Source organism: Hydra vulgaris, chromosome 12 (assembly GCF_038396675.1).
Source record: "Hydra vulgaris chromosome 12, alternate assembly HydraT2T_AEP".
Classification (NCBI taxonomy): Eukaryota; Metazoa; Cnidaria; class Hydrozoa; order Anthoathecata; family Hydridae; genus Hydra; species Hydra vulgaris.
The window spans coordinates 33,722,501-33,742,500 of record NC_088931.1 but is presented as its reverse complement, the minus strand read 5'-3'; the positions used below and the strand labels follow the sequence as shown (position 1 = coordinate 33,742,500).

Sequence of the window (20,000 nt, the reverse complement as noted above, 5' to 3'; positions counted from 1 at the left end):
ATTGATGAAAACAACAGGGATTCAATATATGATTTAATTATCTCTTTTTAATTTTTAATATTTTATTTTATATAATACTTTATTAATGAAGTGCTTTTTTAAAAATTGCAATATTACTAGTATTGCAATTTTTTAATTGCAATACTAGTAAAATACAATTGATACAGCATAACTTTAAATAAATTATTGTATTTAAATTAATTATATTAAATATATAATTTGTATATAAATTGGTAGTGGTGTAGTGGTAGATTGCTTTCTTTGTAAACATGAAGCTCAGAATGTAATCGTGGCTGCATCCCAAGTAGTATTGTAACAATGATTTAAACATAATTACAACAATGTTAACATGCACTGGCATGTTAAAAAGTTGAAGTCGTAGATTCTGCCATCATAAAAATTTTATAAAAAAAGGTAAAATTGTAAAACTGTGTTAGATTGTTTCCTGCCAATGATGATGAATGATTCATCTTCTTGACTCTACTCAAGAGTTTTGCTTGAAATTAGACAATCGTATAGCTTATTGCTTAGAGTATTATATACCATACATAATTGAATCAAGTTCTCTAATTATCAAAACCATAAATGAAGTACTTACAAATATTATTTAAAAAAAATCCATCATTACCATCCTTTTGTTTCAATCTATCTTTTACAAATATTTGTGGTTTTGAGTTAAATTTTCATTGTATGAATCTTACCAAAATTCTTACTTGCTCTTTGTGAGACAAATGTGAATTCTGTTATTTCATCTTAAGACCTTAAAATAGATCCTTCATATCAAAGGTTTTTGATAAAGTGGGCATGCTGGTTTTATACATACTTTGGTTTCCTATAGTGTATCTGGAAAAGTTTTTAAAATTATTAAATCATTCCTTAAGAAATCACTCTCCCTCATTTCCAATAACTTGTTTCTAATGTATCTTAAAGATCTTTCTAATCACTTTTAAAGTGGCTCTATTTGCTGATGAAATAATTATATACTTCGGTTATTTATTATCTGTTAAGGTTTTCTCACTTGGCTTTTCCCTACTCCCAATTTCATTATCTATCTCTGGTAATCTCTTATTCATCCATTTATGAAACACTGTTGCCACATTTGGGATGGTTCTTCTAATGATACTCTCTCTTTTTTAGACATGGTCCCAAAATGCATTGTAAATACAATAAGGTTGCATCCTTTTTCTTTTCTACAAACATGCTTAGACAAGTTATCATGTTTTGTTCCATCAACCAAAACTAAATCTTGCGTGACTGGTCCTACAGCAAAGTCACATTCTTTTGCTCTATCTGTTCCTTCATGCTCTAAAACTTTTATTTATCTAGTCTTCCACATCAATGCTTTGGAATTCTCTGCTATCTTCATGTTTTCCCAACTTGCAGAATTTACAGTGAATTTACATTAATAATTTAAATATGTTGACTCAAACCTAAACAGTTTTTTCAGAAAAACAAAAAAAATATATTTTTGTGTCAAAGTAAAAGTGTATCTTGATAATATCTGTATATATATGTTATATATATATATATATATATATATATATATATATATATATATATATATATATATATATATATATATATATATATATATATATATATATATATATATATACATATATAACTCCAGTAACTTCCAACTCTAATTAGTGGTTGCTTGCAGCCTTGTTGGAAGCGAAGATGTTTATATTTTGTATATATATATATTTTTGTATATATATGTATTTTTTTGTATATATATATATATATAATTTTTTTTTTGGGTATATATATATATATATAATTTTTTTTTTTGTATATATATATATATACACACACACACACACACACACACACACACACACACACACACACACACACACACACAAAAGGGACAAATTAATCCAACTCTGGTGATTTCATTAATTGAATCAGCTTGAAGTTTTTTAAAAACCAATTTTTATTTTTAGCTGGAATGACATTTGAAGATGTCCTGGAAAAAGATGGTGCAAAAATACCTGATTACTTTGCAGAAGTAATTGTAGTTGCTGATCAATCATTGACCAAATTTCATGGCAAAAATGCACTTGAGAAATACATACTAACAATGTTTAACATTGTAAGTAATTATATATGTATATATATATATATATATATATATATATATATATATATATATATATATATATATATATATATATATATATATATCATGGCCTACTATATTACATGGCTGTGTATGTTACATTTTAGAGGCCGATTCTAATAGGCCTATTTATAAAAAAAGATGGCTGCCCAACTTTAGAGAAAACATTATCTCTTATCTAGACTAAATAAATAGTATAAATATAATATTACGAGTACAAATATAATATTAGGAATAAAAAAGTATTCACAAAAAATTTGGAATTTTGTGTTTTCATACTAACGATTTGTGTATTTATAAACATTTATATCTATGTATATTATATATATATATGTATATATATATATATATATACATATATATATATATATATATATATATATATATATATATATATATATATATATATATATATATATGTATATATATATATATATATATATATATATATATATATCCTTGTATCTATAATATATATTTTTATATATTTGTACATTACACATTTAAATTGACAACACAGGGAATTTACAAAAAAAAAGGGTTGAAATATGTGTTCTTTTATTTTTTTTTTTTTATGTTATTATCTATTTATATATTTTTTTATATATACATTATTTTTCTCTCTGTCAACTTTTAAAATTTTTAACAGCATCGTTTTGTACAGTGGCATTGATTACCTTCTGCTAATTTAAAAAAAACATTAATTATAATTTTAGAAGCAAAATTAAATCCCCAATTTTTGTGTAAATTGCAAGTAAAGTAAACTGTTGGAAAGTATTTTGATAAAACAAAGCTTGATAAATCTTTGGCATTAGCAACTTGTTTAGTTATTAAATTTGAAAGATTATCTAAGACTGCAAAATATCCACATGTGAAATCCTTAAATGAAAGTAAAGGCATAGTAAGACCATCTTGTGAAAGTATTTGTAGATCTGGACAAGTATTTATATTGCTTGCATCTGTAGTAAGCATAGACTGCAATCGAGACATTTGCTTTTTTTTTATCAATTTCTTTGCTATATAACCAGCAATTATTGTTGCAATTTCTTCTGTTTCAGGTAAAAGAGTTAATTCTGATATCTCATTTAAGTTTAAATCAAATATTATTAGTAATTCATCATTAATTGGGTTATCATAATTATTCTTTAAATCTTCATCCCAAAAATTTAAATTCTCCTTAATTAAAGTCTGACATGCTAAAATAATTCCTGAATGTTGAACTTCTAGTAAACTTACTAAAAATCTCCCACCACTCATCTGTTGATATTGAGAAAATCTACGCTCTATAGGGTCACTTTGAAGTTGTGAAGTAAACACATACAAATATCCTTCTTCAATAAGCTCGTCTATAAGCATTGCTTGAGAACGCAGAGTTTTAATAAGAGCAGATGATGTTTGTTTTGATTAAGTAAAAAATTGAGTTTTCTGCCAAAGTTCAATCCAATCAGCTAGTTGCCTAAAAATATCGTTTTACCATCATCAAAAATAATTGCATTACCAAGTTTATTAGGACTAAATTGTTGTTCTGAATTTGAAACAGTCCACCATTTTTGAAAAATGCCTAAAAAACCAGAAATGTCATTTTGTTCTGGAAAATAACTTTTAAAATTTGCAATTGTTGTTTCATCGAAAATCGACAGTGCAAGAGAAACATTTTGCTTTTTATTACCGGGGTGAAGGCTTTGATATGTAATTTTTGGAGCTTTTTTAAAATTAGCTTGAATTTGTTCATCTTTAGAATGTAGAAGATGAAAATCTCTTCAAGTAATATAACCAGCTGGACAATTATAGACGTCATCTTTTATATTATATCTAAATGATGGTAAGTCAAATTTTTTGCAGTGTAATAAATTATTTCTGATATTTTTAACAATGTGAACAGTATCCTAAAATGAATATATTTTAATATTTGGGCTATCAGGATGATAAATAAATAAATTTGACTGATTACCAAATTTGGAATGAAGCAAACTAAATGCATTTACATTTGCTTGATGATTGTCAGTAACAACTCCTCGAATATAGATAGAGAAAGAAAACTAATAGAATCTGATATTTGCTCCAAAAACCATATACTACTTATGGTATCTTCAGATACTGCTTTTATAACATAAGGAATAGATTTCTTTGAACTATCATAAATGCAACAAATCTTTTGTATAGAGTTTCTGAGGCAACAATTCATCTAAGATCTTAATAATAAAGTATGTCTGATCATATCTGCAGAATATTGTTGTGGGCCCTTTGCTTTATAGTATATTCTACTATTTATTTCTTCAAGAAGTTTATTTCTATTATAATAAGCTCTGTTTTTTATGTACAATGCTTTTCAGCATTCTCAAACTAGCTAAATTGCCATTACAACCATTAGTTACCCATGGAGGAAATGGATCATTATTTCTTTTATATTGCAAAGTTACCCATAAACAATGATCAATTATTATTGATTCAAAAACCGATGGAAAATGTGTTAAAAACTCAAATTTTAAATTGTAATAAATAGCACAATTAAGATGTTTTTTAAATTGAAAACCTTCTGGTGAATGTTTACTGTTTAATTTATTTGATTTAGTTATTTTATCATTTTCAGAAAAAAAGTTCTTGATAAATGCGAGTTTTAAGTGAACTTTTTAAAGCAATAGGTGATAGTAGTGTGGAAGGCCGTTTTAAGCATTTGCTTGAGAAAATTTCAGGAATATGGTTTAAATTCCAATTTAACTTGCATTTTATACCTCAAATAGTGTACTTTTTATTAAAATGCTTTTTACATAAGACAGAATTAAGTGAATCCCCAATCACTACAGTTTACAAAACGAACCCAATAATTTTGCAACTATTGATTTTTCAATGGAAAATGAAAAGAAACAACTTTTATATCTTTTACAGAACTGTTGTATCCAGTTTTACAGCCATATGCAACACACTTGTTAACCATGATATTCAGCTTTGTCAATATTAATAAATTGTCTAAAATAGCATTTATATATATATATATATATATATATATATATATATATATATATATATATATATGTATATATATATATATATATATATATATATATATATATATATATATATATATATATATATATATATATATATATATGTATATATATATATATATATATATATATATATATATATATATATATATATATATATATTAATATTATGTGTTTAAAGTTTTTTTTATATTGCACTGTCATTTTTTGTTGTTGCAAAATAGGCCTCTTAGAATTGGTCTCTAAAATGTAAAATACACAGCCTTAACGAGTGATGCGGAAGTTATTGGACAAAATAAAAACGTTAATAACTTATTTATAAATAAAATACAAACTACTATTATATTTTTTTAAAATAAAGCATTTATCTTTTAATAAAAATATATTACTTTTTATATAAAAAACACCACCATCTGCAATTGATCTCAATTTTGCTCTGACGCCTTTCATATGCGACTGTAAAAAGTTTAAATCAATTTTCTGTAGTTTTAGTTTAATGCGATCAATCAAAACTTGCTCTGTTGAAGCTTGCCAATCTCCCTCATAAACCTTCTGTGCCCAATGTCCCCAAAAATTTTCAATTGGTCGTGCTTGAGGCACATTTGGGGGATTGGATTCTTTATCAACATAATAGACATATTGGTCCATCCAATTTAGAGAATCTTTAGAATAATGAGAGCTTGCTAAATCTGGCCAAAATAAATAGTTAAAGTGTATTTGGAGTCTTTTCACGTTTTCTATATTTAATATTCTTTTTTTTTAACTGACGACCAATTGTCGATTGATTTTCACCGAATTTAATACCTATTTTTCGCTGACTGACCCCTTTTCGATTGTTGACAAGTCTCCTTAATTCGACTTTCTTTTCTCTAGTCCAGGATGTCGGACAACCATGGTGCTTTCTATCAGAAAACGATTGAACAGTTTCAAGTCTTTTTAGGTTATCATATATTGTACTTCACGCAAATCCTTCCTTTTCAAAATGATTTACGATTTTTTTTTTTTTTATATTAGGTTTATTTACAAAAAACATTTTTAGTCGCTTTCGAAAAGATTGTCGTTCAGCTGTATTTAACCTCATTTTAAATAATTGTGTTTCAAATAATAAAGTTTATATTTTATAGAACGTTTATGCCTACGCATAAAACCACAAAAACTAATTATTATGCTCAAATAATGAAAGTAGGATTTGTCCGATAACTTCCGCATCACCTGTTAAAATATAGTAGGCCATGTATATATATATATATATATATATATATATATATATATATATATATATATATATATATATATATATATATATATATATATATATATATATATATATATACACACACATGTATATATATTATTGTTTTATTTCATTGTTTAAAAACAGTATAAAATTGAGTATTGTTTTTACTAGTTGTTAAAATATAAATTTATTATTTACAAAAATAGAAATAATATTTTTTAAATAATTTTTTTCTTTAAATAAAAAATTTGAAATAATTTATGTAATATTTGAACTTATATTACATAATTTATTTCAAAGTTCTTTTTTTTTTGTTGGTAATTTACATAAATTATATAAGCAAAATAATGTCAAGTTATGTTAACTTTTTATTAGTTTGAAATATATGTAATATGTTTCATCTAAAAAAATGAATGGCTTGCCATTATATCGATATTCTAAAGGCATATAGCATGACTTTTATTTATGGCATTATTTTATTTATTTTTACAATGTCACCTATGGTGTTCCTACTAAAACAGTTTCACACCATAACACTACATCCACCATGTTTTACAGTCAATAATGCACACCCTCTTCAATGGTTTCTTTTGGACTAACAGCTTTCACTTGAAACCAAAAATTTGAAACTTCAACACTTCTGTCCATGTTTCCATTCATTGATAGTCCATTTTTTATGTAGTTTTGCCCATTTTATTGTTTTTAGTATTTTTATGATTTAAAAATGATTTTAATAAAAATACTTTTATATTTATTAAATTATGTAACATTACAAAAATAAACATTGAAAAAAAATTATTAAAATAAAGTATTTAAAATTTTTTTTTATATCATTTGAATAAATATGGATGGTATTGTGTACATACACACTACCTATGTAGTAGTGCTATATTATAATACATACTATATATATATATATATATATATATATATATATATATATATATATATATATATATATATTGGCCATATATATATATATATATACATGGTATATATATGGGCAATTCCATGAGAGTGGCGGTTGTAACATTTGACACTCTTTAAGTTATTAAAAATGAACCGAAAATGGAAATAACTTAAAACTTTCCAGAATTGTAAAATAATGTTATATAATTTAGTATGTAAAACTTACAGCATTTAAGTCTAAGACTGTTTTAAAAAAATAATTCTATGCAACATGGCGGTTGTAATGCTTACTTTTTACCACTTCTGAAGAAAGCAACTTTGTCAGACTAAATGCAGCGAACGGCATGGGGAAAAAAAATCATTTGGTGTGCGTAGTTAGCTTTAGATTTAGATATTATCTGAGTTTCATAGTTTTTACTTGAAGTTTTACAAGCATTATGTTTTTTTTTGTTATTACAGTTGTAATGAAAAATCCAATATTAAAAAACAACAAATGAAAGGACACAATCAATGATGTAAGAAAAAAGTATAAATGATTTTGAAAAACCATGTAAATTATTATCAAAGTTCTCAATTATGGTTTTACAATATGATTTTTAAAGCTACACAACAGGACAATAATATACATATATATTTATTAAAGATAAAGTGTGTATATATTAAAGTACCCAAAAGAGCTCATAGATATTTGCAAAACATTTGTTTGTTTTTAATATATGTTAGTTAAAGTAATATTGCTTAAAAATATTTAAAAAGAAAAATTATCCAAAGCTATTTAAAAAATATTTGTTCTTTTGTTATGTGTTAATGCATAATTAATTATTAACACACAATTATAATTTTTTTTTATTTGTACGATTACATCATTTTTTTTTTAATTGCTTATCTTAATGAGTGTCATAAAAGTCTTTTAAAATTTCCTTTACATTTTTTGAAATTTAAGGCTGATATTGTTTTTAAAGACAAATCATTTGGGATTCGACTCAACATGCATCTAGTAAAAATAGTTATAATCGAAGACCAACAGGTATTAAAATGATATATTAGGAAAAAAAATGTTAAAATAGATATAGATATGTGAGAAATATTTACTTTAATATATGCATACCTTTTTTCAAATGTTTGTGGATTCTAGAGTTCTTTTGTTATATACACAAAAAATCCTTCAAGATCTTTAACATCAGCATGCAAATTTGTCGCTACATTGGATAGCCCTGGTGGAAATTATTTTAAAGATTTTGACTTTGCTATTGTTTTGACAAGGTAGTTTTTTGTTTGTTTGTTTGTTTGTTGTTTTTTTTTCAAAATTTATGCTAAATTTTGAAGAAGTTATAAAAATAAAGTATAGTTTCATTTTTCAGATCTGGATTTATTGAGAACACTATGTTAAATCTTGATTTTTTAATTAATGGTTTAAACCATTGAATCAGTCATTAAAATCTTTAAATTAATTAGTATACAGTTTCAAATAAAAAAACTATCAACATTATCCTACAGTGTGCCCTAATTCTCTAATATACTCTACCTATAAGTTAATATGTCAACATTTTGATTTGTAATGACTAGTTTATAACACAGATCCAATGTGGTAAAGATGTAATTTATATATTAACTGACAACCTTGATTTGACCCAAGGTCAAATTGTTCAAAAGGCTATGGTCAAAAGAGGCTTAAGATAAAAAAAACCCAAAAATACAATGTTTAAAAAAAGTAAATACAAAATGTCTGCTCAAGCTATGGGTTAATGAGTAAACAAAGCTTTATTGTGCTTACCATTTTCTTAGTATTTTCAATTAAATTATTTTTTATTTTTAAAACCATTTAGGTTTTTAGTTTTACGATACTGTAGTGGTTTTATTACTCTAGCTAATGACTACCAGAATCCAGGAATTTTAATCATTTGTAGTTATTTAATTGCATGTGGCATTAAAACTTAACTAATGTTTCAAAATGATGTCAGATTTTTTATACTTTTCACATAAAAGGTAGTAATGATTTTGTGAAAGTGTGATGTTTGCTGCGCAAGCAGATGGCGTTCATATTGAAAATATTAAAACATTTTTTATTCCATTGATTTTCCTTTGTATGCCATTCATTGAAAAAGACTGAGAATTCACTGTAATAGTATTCAACATAATATGTATGTATGTATGTATGTATGTATGTATGTATGTATGTATAATATATATATATATATATATTTTTTTTGTTACAGAGAGGATTTTGGACCTTCAGGTAATTAGCTCATAATTAATTTTATAGTTATTTGGCGCATTCCTTTATTATTGTTATTGTTTTTTTGTTGTTTTTTTTAATTTAGGTTATGCGCGACTACATAGCATGTGTGTAAAAGGTTCAAGTTGCGCTTTAGTCAAAGATGAAGGACTTACATCTGCATTTATAATTGCTCACGAAGTAGGACACTTGTAAGCTATTTAAATTTGCAATATTTATGTCCTAATTTTTATTTAACAATTTTTAGTAGGAAGGAAAAGTGTTTGAACATAAAAATTTTGTTGTTATTTTGTCTTTTATTAGCATTAGCATTTCTTCCTTATTATTCATTCTCCTATTTCTTATACCTTATGAGACCAGGGGCATAATGAGACTTTTTAGGTTAATATCTGGAATGTGATTAAGTTTTAAAGTTGAAAATCTCATCACATTCTCATGAAGTTTTGCTTGAAAGTTTGAAACATAGGCCAAATGAAAACCTCATCACATTCCCTGTATTATACTTTGCTTAAAACTTTGTATAAACCCCATCATGCTCCTGGTATTCCAGTGTTTAACTTGCTTCTTTTTCAAAGTTTGTTTAAAGAGTATAGTAGGGTCGATGGTTCATAGAGGGTTGTTACTAAATAAAAAAATAGGCGCATTAAAATTTGCTGCTTAAAGCATATTTATACCATTTATACCATAAAATAGAAACTAAAAAAGATATTAAAATTTTGTATTTATTTGTGAGAAAAATATTTTTAAACAAATCTCTTGGATGACATATAAACATAAAATTGTATATAAAAATGTTATTGAAAATAATAACAAAAAATATCAATAAAAATATGTAAAAAATTAATGCAACAAATATAGCATCTAGTATATAAAATATTTCCCATGAGCTTTTTTCCATAGATTTAACAAGATTGTTGCAAACGGTATCTAATTCTTGCTTTAGGCTATATATAGATTTGTACCTTGACTAATTTTTTGTCCATCTAAACCCAAATGTAGTGGCCTTCTCGGCCTTCTTGGAGGTGAATTAAAAAAAAAAATAACAATAAAAACAAAAATAGATTCCATTGGATTCAAATATGGTGATTGAGCTGGCCAGGGTAAAAATTCTATATTTTTTTTCTTTTACCTATGCTTTTACAGGCTTGGTCGGGAAAGGCGTGCGATCGCACTCTGATCTTGACCACACATACAATATTTAGTTGCGACAACTTGCCCATGGCTTCATAGATGTTTTGAGAACATTTCAAAAAATAATCAAGCGCAAAAAAGTTCAACTGGACTGATGAGAGACAATTACAAAAATTAATTCATACAATTCTTTGTAGTACAACGAACAAAAGAAACAATTAAATCATTCAGTTACTATGACATCTTCATAGATGTTTTGAGAACATTCAAGTATGTTTCCATGTTTGTCCGCATAACAATAAGTTTTAAAAATACACGCAAAAAAATTAAATTCATAACTTTAATCTTTACTAATTAAATGATTTTATATTGGCGAATGCTTTAAAAAGATTCGCTAATATAAATTTGTTTTATTTTAATACGTTGACTTATTGTTGGAGCCACACACACACAGATATTTAAAAGATTTAATAAAATGACAGCGTATAAACTTTTTAATAACATATTTTGATCTATATTATTAAAAAGTTTTATATATACAGCATATAATATATACATATATTAGCTTATACGCTGCCTTTTTATTAAATTCAACTTATTTATGCAATAGTATTACAACTAAGTATGACAATTAAAGATATCATATATATAATGCTATATATTTTTTCGTCCTTCAGGACTCTTTAATAATGTACATAAATATAAAATTATGTGGGATAAAAATTATATAATAAATTGTTTATCCGTCCGATTCAGATATAGAACTTATATCTTCACTGGTGCAGCTTTCTTCGCTACTATAATCAGTGACAATACTAGCATTAGCTGAATCAACGCAAAAAACTCTTCGCTTATCTAAGAAAATATCCACAGCGCGACTTAAAATATCATCGCGTTCTTGTTGAGTGAAATTCGTGTCATTCCCTGCTATGATTATTGAGTCTTCCATTGTTGAGTGGTTCATCTTTAAACGCCTATCAGTCAAAATCACAGTCAAAATACTGAAAGCGCGTTCGACAGCTGAATTAGAACCAGCAATACACATCAGAAGTTCAACTAAAAGACTCAAGTTTGAAAACTTAATTTTATGATAAAGAAAAATATTTTGCCATATTTTCAATGGTGTGAGTGCAATGGTGTACTTCCCATTTATTACTAGTTTTGCAGCTCTCCATTCCAAAAGAACCATTTTAAAATCCATTCCTAATTTTTCTAGAGGGTAAAAAAATTCGTTTAGTAATAAAGATATGCTGGCATCACCATACATGCTGTCTGCTGCCCATACTTGCGGATCTTACCAATCCATTGATTCGAATATGGGATTTAACAGCGAACTAAATCTATCGTTTATCAATTGTAGAATGATTTCAATTGCTAATTTTCTTACTTTAATGGCAGAATGAATACATTCAAAGTTAAGATTAGCCATATTGTTGAGTTCAATCTCAACAATCTCTGGGTTTGATTTTTTCAATTCGTTACCTTCTTTGAAATACAAAGAAAGAAGATTGGTTGAACCATCTTTTTCATTGATTATAAACTTGAGTAAATATGAATCAATAATATTATCAATATCTTCATGGCTTAATTCCGCTAAGCTAGCCTTTGTTATATCCACCGCTGGTTTTAACTCATTCACCATTAACATTTGCTTTTCAAACCAATGATAATGGTGATAACTTTTCTAAGATGTCCAAATAACTACAAAACCAATGATAATGGTGATAACTTTTCTAAGATGTCCAAATAACTACAAACCATACATAATAGTCTGTAGTCATGCAACCATTTGGACAATCCAGAAAGTTTAACACGCATATCTGCTTTAGTGTCGCAATCAGCAAGAGCATTATCGAAACCCACAATAAGCGAAGGCAAATTATGTAAAAGTTTTGTAAAGCCGCGTCTCCTGTGACTTATAAAGCGCGTTCCAAATATTTTAGGCAAGGTGTAATATGTAATGTTCAAAGCCTCAGCAGCTTTTTGAACTGCGCATTTTAGTTTTCCAGAATTGCGAAATAAATATATATGGAAATGTAAAAACGTTCACACTCTTTATACTGGGAAATATCTTTCACAGCATCTTTTATTGCTAATTCCAAACGATGGTTTACGCAGTGAATTTTTATTCACTGCGTAAACCATCTATTTTTACATTCTATCTTTTTTTAATTGTGTTAACACGCCATTTATAAATTCCAAAATTAACGCAAGCTCTGTCGGCCATAGCGCTTACAAGTTTGTATTTGTAAGCTGACGCAGTTAAAGGAACACTACCGGTTTCAATAAAAATGCTATCAATAGCCTTTTTAATGGTTGTGGCACTCATACCACCCAAACTGTTCATATCAAGTAAAGAAACTACAAAACAGGCAGGGGTTTCCTCGCGTTCAACGCGCACAAGAATCAACTCTTTTTCATCCTTTGTTTTTCTAGCCTGAGAACCATCGGAGTTTGTTTCATTGACAATTTTAGCAACTTTTTCTTTAATGGTACTGGCAATGCATGAGATATATTTACGTGCTAAAAAAGAAATTAAAAACAATATAAAAAAATAATAATAATATAACTAATATTTTTCAAATTAAAAAATCAAATGGATAAATCAAAAGGATAAGACCATTCGGATGTAAAATCTTGAAAAAAAAAAAAATTTAACTTTCATTATAATAGTAACGTAACTTTAATTTGATTTTTTCATTTGAATTGTTTTATCAAATTACGAAAAAGAAACTGAACCTAAAAATCAATAACCTGCTTTATTGTTGACTTTTCCTTCTAAAAGGAGTACACCATTAAGTCTTTGGCATTTGATCAGTGTCTTGAAATGGCTATGTGGCATGCTCGGTTTCAGAGCCATTTCATAGGCTGTTCTAATCATCTTTAATAACGCTTCGCGGTTGTCTTGTGTAATAGGTAACAAATTTTCCATATCGAGGTTAGCAACACAACTACTTCCAGGATCTTCTGAGTTACCATTATCAATCAGCACCGCTAATCTATGGCTTTGCCCTCTAAGATGGCGATCAACCTTTATTATTATCAAAGAAAAAATCACGGTTCAAATTAAGCAATTCTCTAAAAATTTTATTCACTTAGTAATATAGTAAATTATAAGATAACTACAGTTATAAGTTATATAATGGTAGAAAAATTATGTTTAAATTAATTCCTGGAGTCACAAATTAAGAACAAGCTAATTATTTTAATTTTACCTGATACTTTGTCACCACACAAGTTCCCTCCGTAAACGCTGTCAAAGAATTATTTGATACTCCTTTAACTAAAGCATCTGTTAAAATTTCAGTTTTGTTTCTAGCACAAATCTTACACCATATTTTGACAACTAAGCCATTTTCTTCCGTGTATCCAATAAATGATTCTTTCCCCCACGAAAGAAAAGTTTTTAAGTTCTTAGATATTGGTTTACTATCTTTAATTTTTTTTGCTTCAGATGTCATTCTTACAAATTTGTTATACTTAAACTTAAATTTACTTATTTCTGTTTTAAATACTTATTAAAATGAAAAATAAAAAAAAAACCCACTCACTATTCATAATCAGTGGTAAAGCATTTATGCTTCCTCCTTGTAATTTATTTTTACCTTTTGAGTTTAATCATAAAAAAATGCTTTCATATAGTTTGACATATTTAAAATTTGGTTTTGGTTAGTAAAATAAAAAATAAAAATATAATTCATTTGGAATGTAATTTGTTTGGATACTGATCATTATAGACCGCTAATTCAGGGGTCTAGCACATCGCGGAATTAGTTTTAACATTTTTAAAGATACTGCTAAAAACAACGTTCTAACATTGTCATAGTAACTGAATGATTTAATTGTTTCTTTTGTTTGTCGTACTACAAAGAATTGTATGTAATTTTTAAAAACAAAACTCAGGCCAACTACGCAAAGCGCGAAATGGTTAAAAAAAGATTGGCTTTTTTATTTATTAAATAAATCAACAAACGTTTGTTTATTAGAATCTTGTTGAAATAAATCAGAAGTACTCAAATAAAAGAAATTATACTAAACTCTTTGATAAATTGAATAACAATTGTTTCTTTATTAAACAATTATTAATAGTAAGTTTTTACTTTATATAAAAGAGTGTCGCTTAATTATAAAAGGCGAAGTTTATTAATTATTCTAAACTTATTTTATAACAATTTATTCAGGCAGCTTTTAATTTTTGTAATTGTCTCTCATCGGTCCAGTTGAACTTTTTTGCGCTTGATTATTTTTTGAAATGTTCTCAAAACATCTATGAAGCCGTGGACAAGTTGTTGCAACTAAATATTGTATGCGTGGTCAAGATCAGAGTGCGATCGCATGCCTTCCCCGACCAAGCCTGCTTTTACTGTACAAGCTATACAGTACAGTATCTTTGAAATTGCTAAATTTGTTTTGATCAATCAGCATGCCCATTGATGGAACCATGCAGTTCTCTAGCATCTCTATATATGTATCTTAGTTGATTTGACCTGTATAAGTGTTACACACAACTACTCTGTTAAAATTAAAGAATTTTTTTATTTTTTTGAAAACCCTGAATAGGATAAAATGCAGAACAACATAATTTTTCATAGATATGTAGTATGCAGAACGTTAATGTCAAATGTTATCAGATAAATTTTACATGGGTGTAATTTTTTAAAATTTTTACTTGTTATTTATATGTTTAACAATTGAACCAGGGTCAAAACTTCAGCAGTTAAAAGTGTCTTAAATTAGATGAGGTTATTGTTCTTTCCAAGCATTTGATGTATTCTCACATAAATTCTTTAAGCTTCTGCCACCTTTTTTGCTTTTTTTTTTAAATTGTATCCTTTGCTATGCATAGCTAGAAGTATCAACTGTCAATCTTTTTTACTATATAATCATATGATAATTTGTTGGGATCATTGGTTTTAGCCAAAAATTTGAATAGAGGTTTTTAACAGAAGGTTTAAAATAACTTTTATTAATAAATATTAGTTTAAACCTACATAGTGTAGCTTGTTTTTGAGGTTATCCTTTTAAAGCAAAATCTAAACACTTATTTGAGAGTTGCATTTATTGTAAGTTTTTACTTTTTTTATTTTGAGCTCCTTATTGCACTGCATCAACACATGCACTCCACTCCATAATACATGCACTCTGAATAATGCATTTTATGTTCAGTATTTGTGGAGTGCATTGTTGAACTACAGGTTGATTATAATACAGCTCATATATGCACTCCAGCTCATACATGCACATAAGTGCATATTTTTTGCATGTATATTTTTCAAGTTACATTATTGTTACCACAGTAGGAGTTTACATGATATGAGTTGATATGATTGTCACAAATTTTTAAAACATGTAGTAAAATCCTAGTGCCATACTTGTTAGCATAATATAACTAAGGCTATAACTTCCTCAGATGTACACTAATTGTTTGTGACTTAACTGTTCTAAAAAGTGTCAATTCAAAAAAATCAAGAGCATCACTGAACAAATCTTGTTTCTGCAATGAAATGAATAGATTTCAATATACTAAAATATATTTTTTGAAACAGACTTATAAAGTTGTCACGTTTTTTAAATTTTGAAGTTCCAAATGGGTTGAATCAATTTAGTTTGAAAATCAAGTGACATTTGACAAAGCACTTGAATCTTTCTACAGTTTTACTGCTATAGTATTTGATGTATTGAATACGTCAAATACTATAGTAATGATGTTGTCTGTTTGGTTGAACTCATTGTTAACCAGCATGGTTTTCCATCTGATGAATATTCGATCAAAGTATGCATTGATGGAGGTGGTCTGTGTTTAAAGGTCCGTATGTATATAATGAATAGCTACAGGTGTGAAGAAACTGATGATCTTAGGAATTGTTGAGTCAAAGAAGCTTATAAGAGTTTTTTTTTATCTTGAATATGTTACTTTCACTCCAGCAGATTTCATAAAACTTTCAAATTTTTTTTATTAATAAGGTTTCAATTACATATCCCTGACCATGTTTTCCTCTTTTTAGTCAGGAAATTTATAATCACTTAGGATGATTGAATTCTATGAGTTATCAGAAAGCTCTCACTGTTTATTTAAAAAGAACTCATAAAAGCCAGTTACAAAAATTGTCTACACCTAGTCCTCTTAGAAGCCAGTTATAAAAGTTTTCTACACCCAGTTCTCTGCTAGCTCTTCCTAATGAAAGAGTTTTTGATACTTTGCAATCATGCATTTGGTTGCATTTGGTTCTTTGAGATATTAATAGACTAATTGGTTGTTTGATAGCCAACCTTGTTCAAAGCAACTCTTGTTCTTTGAAAGCTACTGACTGGTCAAAAACACTAGCATCTACAGGCCACCAATGTGTGGAGGAGAATTTAATAGAAACATGTAGACATATTTAAAATAATAATTGAAAAATAATAAGTGTGGAAAGCTTATTGCTGTGTTAAAATACTTAATACAGTCAGACAGGCAGGCCTTGAGAATGTCAGGCCATAGAGACTCTATGCTTACTTTTGAGAGAGCATACAAAGTCCTAGAATTTCTAACTACATCTAAAGTTTATGCTATAATCAAGTAAGATTAGTTTAATCTGATTTGATGTAGAGTGGCTTCCATTCCCACTTTAAGTTTGATAGAATATTTTGTTATATTTTATTAGATTACTAAATAATTAGTAAAGAACTAGAAACATATTGCTGCAGCTACAAGAAGGAACTTTTTCTTCTGTTGCTCTTATTTTTTGTGCTATATTTGCTTGATTTTTTAAAATATTTTCAAATTCTGTTCTTATTTTAAACCTGGATCAATGTCATTTACGTTTCAATATTACATTCCAATTTTCACAATTTCCGCATTCCGCATTTAGGTCTTTATCATTTTGTTGTATGTCACCAGATATTGCAATGGCAATATCTGGTTAAATACAGCATTTTAAATATGAATATTGTACAATAATTTAGTTATAAAGAAAAGTATTTAGAAGAAGTAGGATTTCATGAAAAATTTTTCAACCTATTTTTAGAGCAAATTGGGCTTTTGCCCTGGCCATGTACTTTAGATGCCAAATAAATGTTTGTTTCTCCATCCCACCAAAATTATTAGTTGTACAATAGTAACAAATTTTAAAATATTTATTAGTTTATCTCTATAATTGCCTGATTAAAACTTTTTTTTGGTCAATTATATTGTGTACCTCTAAGTAAAGCTTGTGTTTGTGGACCTCTAAGCAAACCTTAAAACTGTCAACAAAATTTTAATTTTATGCACGAAATTTATTTTTTATCTATTTTTCCACCCACTACTCATCCCTCAAATTGTATTAAGACACCCCTTTTCCTTTTCAACAACAAATTTTTTATTCTTTTTATGTTATTTGTTAGTGGATTTCAAATCATGCTTTTAAATTTAAAGCCTCTGCAGTTTATTTTGATTACATTCATTAGGCCATCTCAAAAAAATTTTTGATAATTGATTCTATTTTTGATAATCTTTGAAAGTTATCAAAGTTTAACAAATCACCAGCCATAAGTTAGATAAATCATCAATCATTTTTTATGAATCTATAAACTTGTGAAGCATTTAATTTCACAAATCACAAATTCTTATGAATTTAATAATTTTTTAAATTTAAATTTTTTAAATTTAAAAATTATGATTTTATGTGAATTTTTTAAATAAAAATTTGCATAAAATCATAATGCATTAAAACAATATACTCAAAAAATTATGTAATGTATTACAATATCTTACATCATACAATTATTATGTTATAAACGACATACTTGAACATTATATAATATATGACATCACACTAGTATTTTATACCTAACATGACATCACACTAGTACACTATTATATAATACCTAACATGAATCTAAGATAATTATATCTAGGTTTAATTTTATCTAGGTTTAAGAATAATATAATTTTATTTAGGTAAATTACTGGCTCTATTAGTAAAAAACACTTGCAAGGACACAGCTTTAGAGTTTAACTGACTCAAAACAATTTTTTTTTATCTTAAAAGCAACTTTTCTTATCACATTTCCAAAAAGATTGTTAATTTGCCATTTCAGTCTCAACAGCTGGTCAATTACTATCACCAAATTAATTTTTTGTTTTTTAGGCTGAGTTTAGATCATGATGGCGAGGGAGAATCAGCTAAATGTGGTGGCGAAACAGCTCGTGGATCTTTAATGGCCCCAATTATTGTTGCTCGATATGATCGCTTTCATTGGTCAACATGTAGCAGTGAAGTTTTAAAAGAAAATATTGAGTATTTTTTTTGTTAACAAAATTTTTAGTTTTCAAATATTTTGCTTTATATTTTTAGTTCAAATTTTTTTATTCTTTATGTGTATTTTAATAATGTTTTTTAATAGGTACTTTCAATGTCTTATCGAAAAACCTGAAAAACCACAGGTTTTCAAATTTCATGATGGTCTGCCAGGAAAAATGTACACTTTAGATGATCAGTGTCAGTTCAATTTTAATAGACAATATTCACTTTGCCGATCTGTAAGTTTGATTTCTTTATTCATTTTTTGGTGCAAGTATTTTTCGAATAGCGATTTTTAAGTAACTCGGTTTCGATCCTTTAACCAATTGGCATATATATGTTAATTTATACAAAAATTAAAAGTTATTATGTTGATCATACTTGTTTTTTATTTTGAGCTTTTTAGTTTTTCTTGTTATCTATTAAAATCTAGTTCAAATTCGATCCCTGCCAAATGCTTTGGTGTTCGGAGCCTGACAAACCTTCATATTGCAAAACAATGAGAAGTCCTGCATTAGATGGATCAATCTGCAATGAAGGCAAAGTATAGTTGTTATATCATTGAACTTTTCAAATTTGCTTTTTTTATCATGTTTTAAGAATCATTTTTTTTAAAGTGCTGCCTCTAGCTTTGCTAAAATTTTTCTACCACCTATTTCTTGACAAACCTGATTTACACAACCCTTAACGCAAACTGTAAAAAAATGATGGCACATAGTTTAATATTTTTGTAAAATTAGTAAAAAATATTTAATTGCAAAATTGTTAAAATTGATTGTAATTTTGACAATTATGTTATTAAAAAATTGTTTTGTGGAGTTTTAAGGTATGTGTGTTGACAAGGACATTTTAAAAATGTTTTTAAGAACAAAGCAAAGGTAAAGTTTTTTAAATTTACTATTGAGATGATTAAAAAATACTTTTGTCAAATTTTGATAATTAACCTAAGGGGTTTCTTGAAGCCCCCAAGATATTTGAAGGGGGTCCTAATACTGTCAAATACAAATTCTTCAAAACTTTGTCAACATAGGTCTCAAAGCAAATAACTGGCAGTAAAAGTTAAAAGTTAGATGATTTTTTTGTGTGTGTACAT

General features: G+C 27.0%; 1 protein-coding gene across 2 annotated transcripts in view; it reads left to right on the top strand.

Annotated features, from left to right (window-relative positions):
- LOC101238552 (uncharacterized) overlaps window positions 1-20,000 on the top strand; it is a 117,107-nt gene that overhangs the window by 45,802 nt on the left and 51,305 nt on the right. For both annotated transcript variants that reach the window (XM_065813002.1, XM_065813003.1), the window contains 8 exons: window positions 1,950-2,098; window positions 8,220-8,303; window positions 8,412-8,539; window positions 9,493-9,512; window positions 9,598-9,703; window positions 18,755-18,904; window positions 19,011-19,146; window positions 19,341-19,451. In XM_065813002.1, coding sequence (XP_065669074.1) covers window positions 1,950-2,098; window positions 8,220-8,303; window positions 8,412-8,539; window positions 9,493-9,512; window positions 9,598-9,703; window positions 18,755-18,904; window positions 19,011-19,146; window positions 19,341-19,451 — 884 coding nt within the window. The remainder of the gene's footprint in view (window positions 1-1,949; window positions 2,099-8,219; window positions 8,304-8,411; window positions 8,540-9,492; window positions 9,513-9,597; window positions 9,704-18,754; window positions 18,905-19,010; window positions 19,147-19,340; window positions 19,452-20,000) is intronic.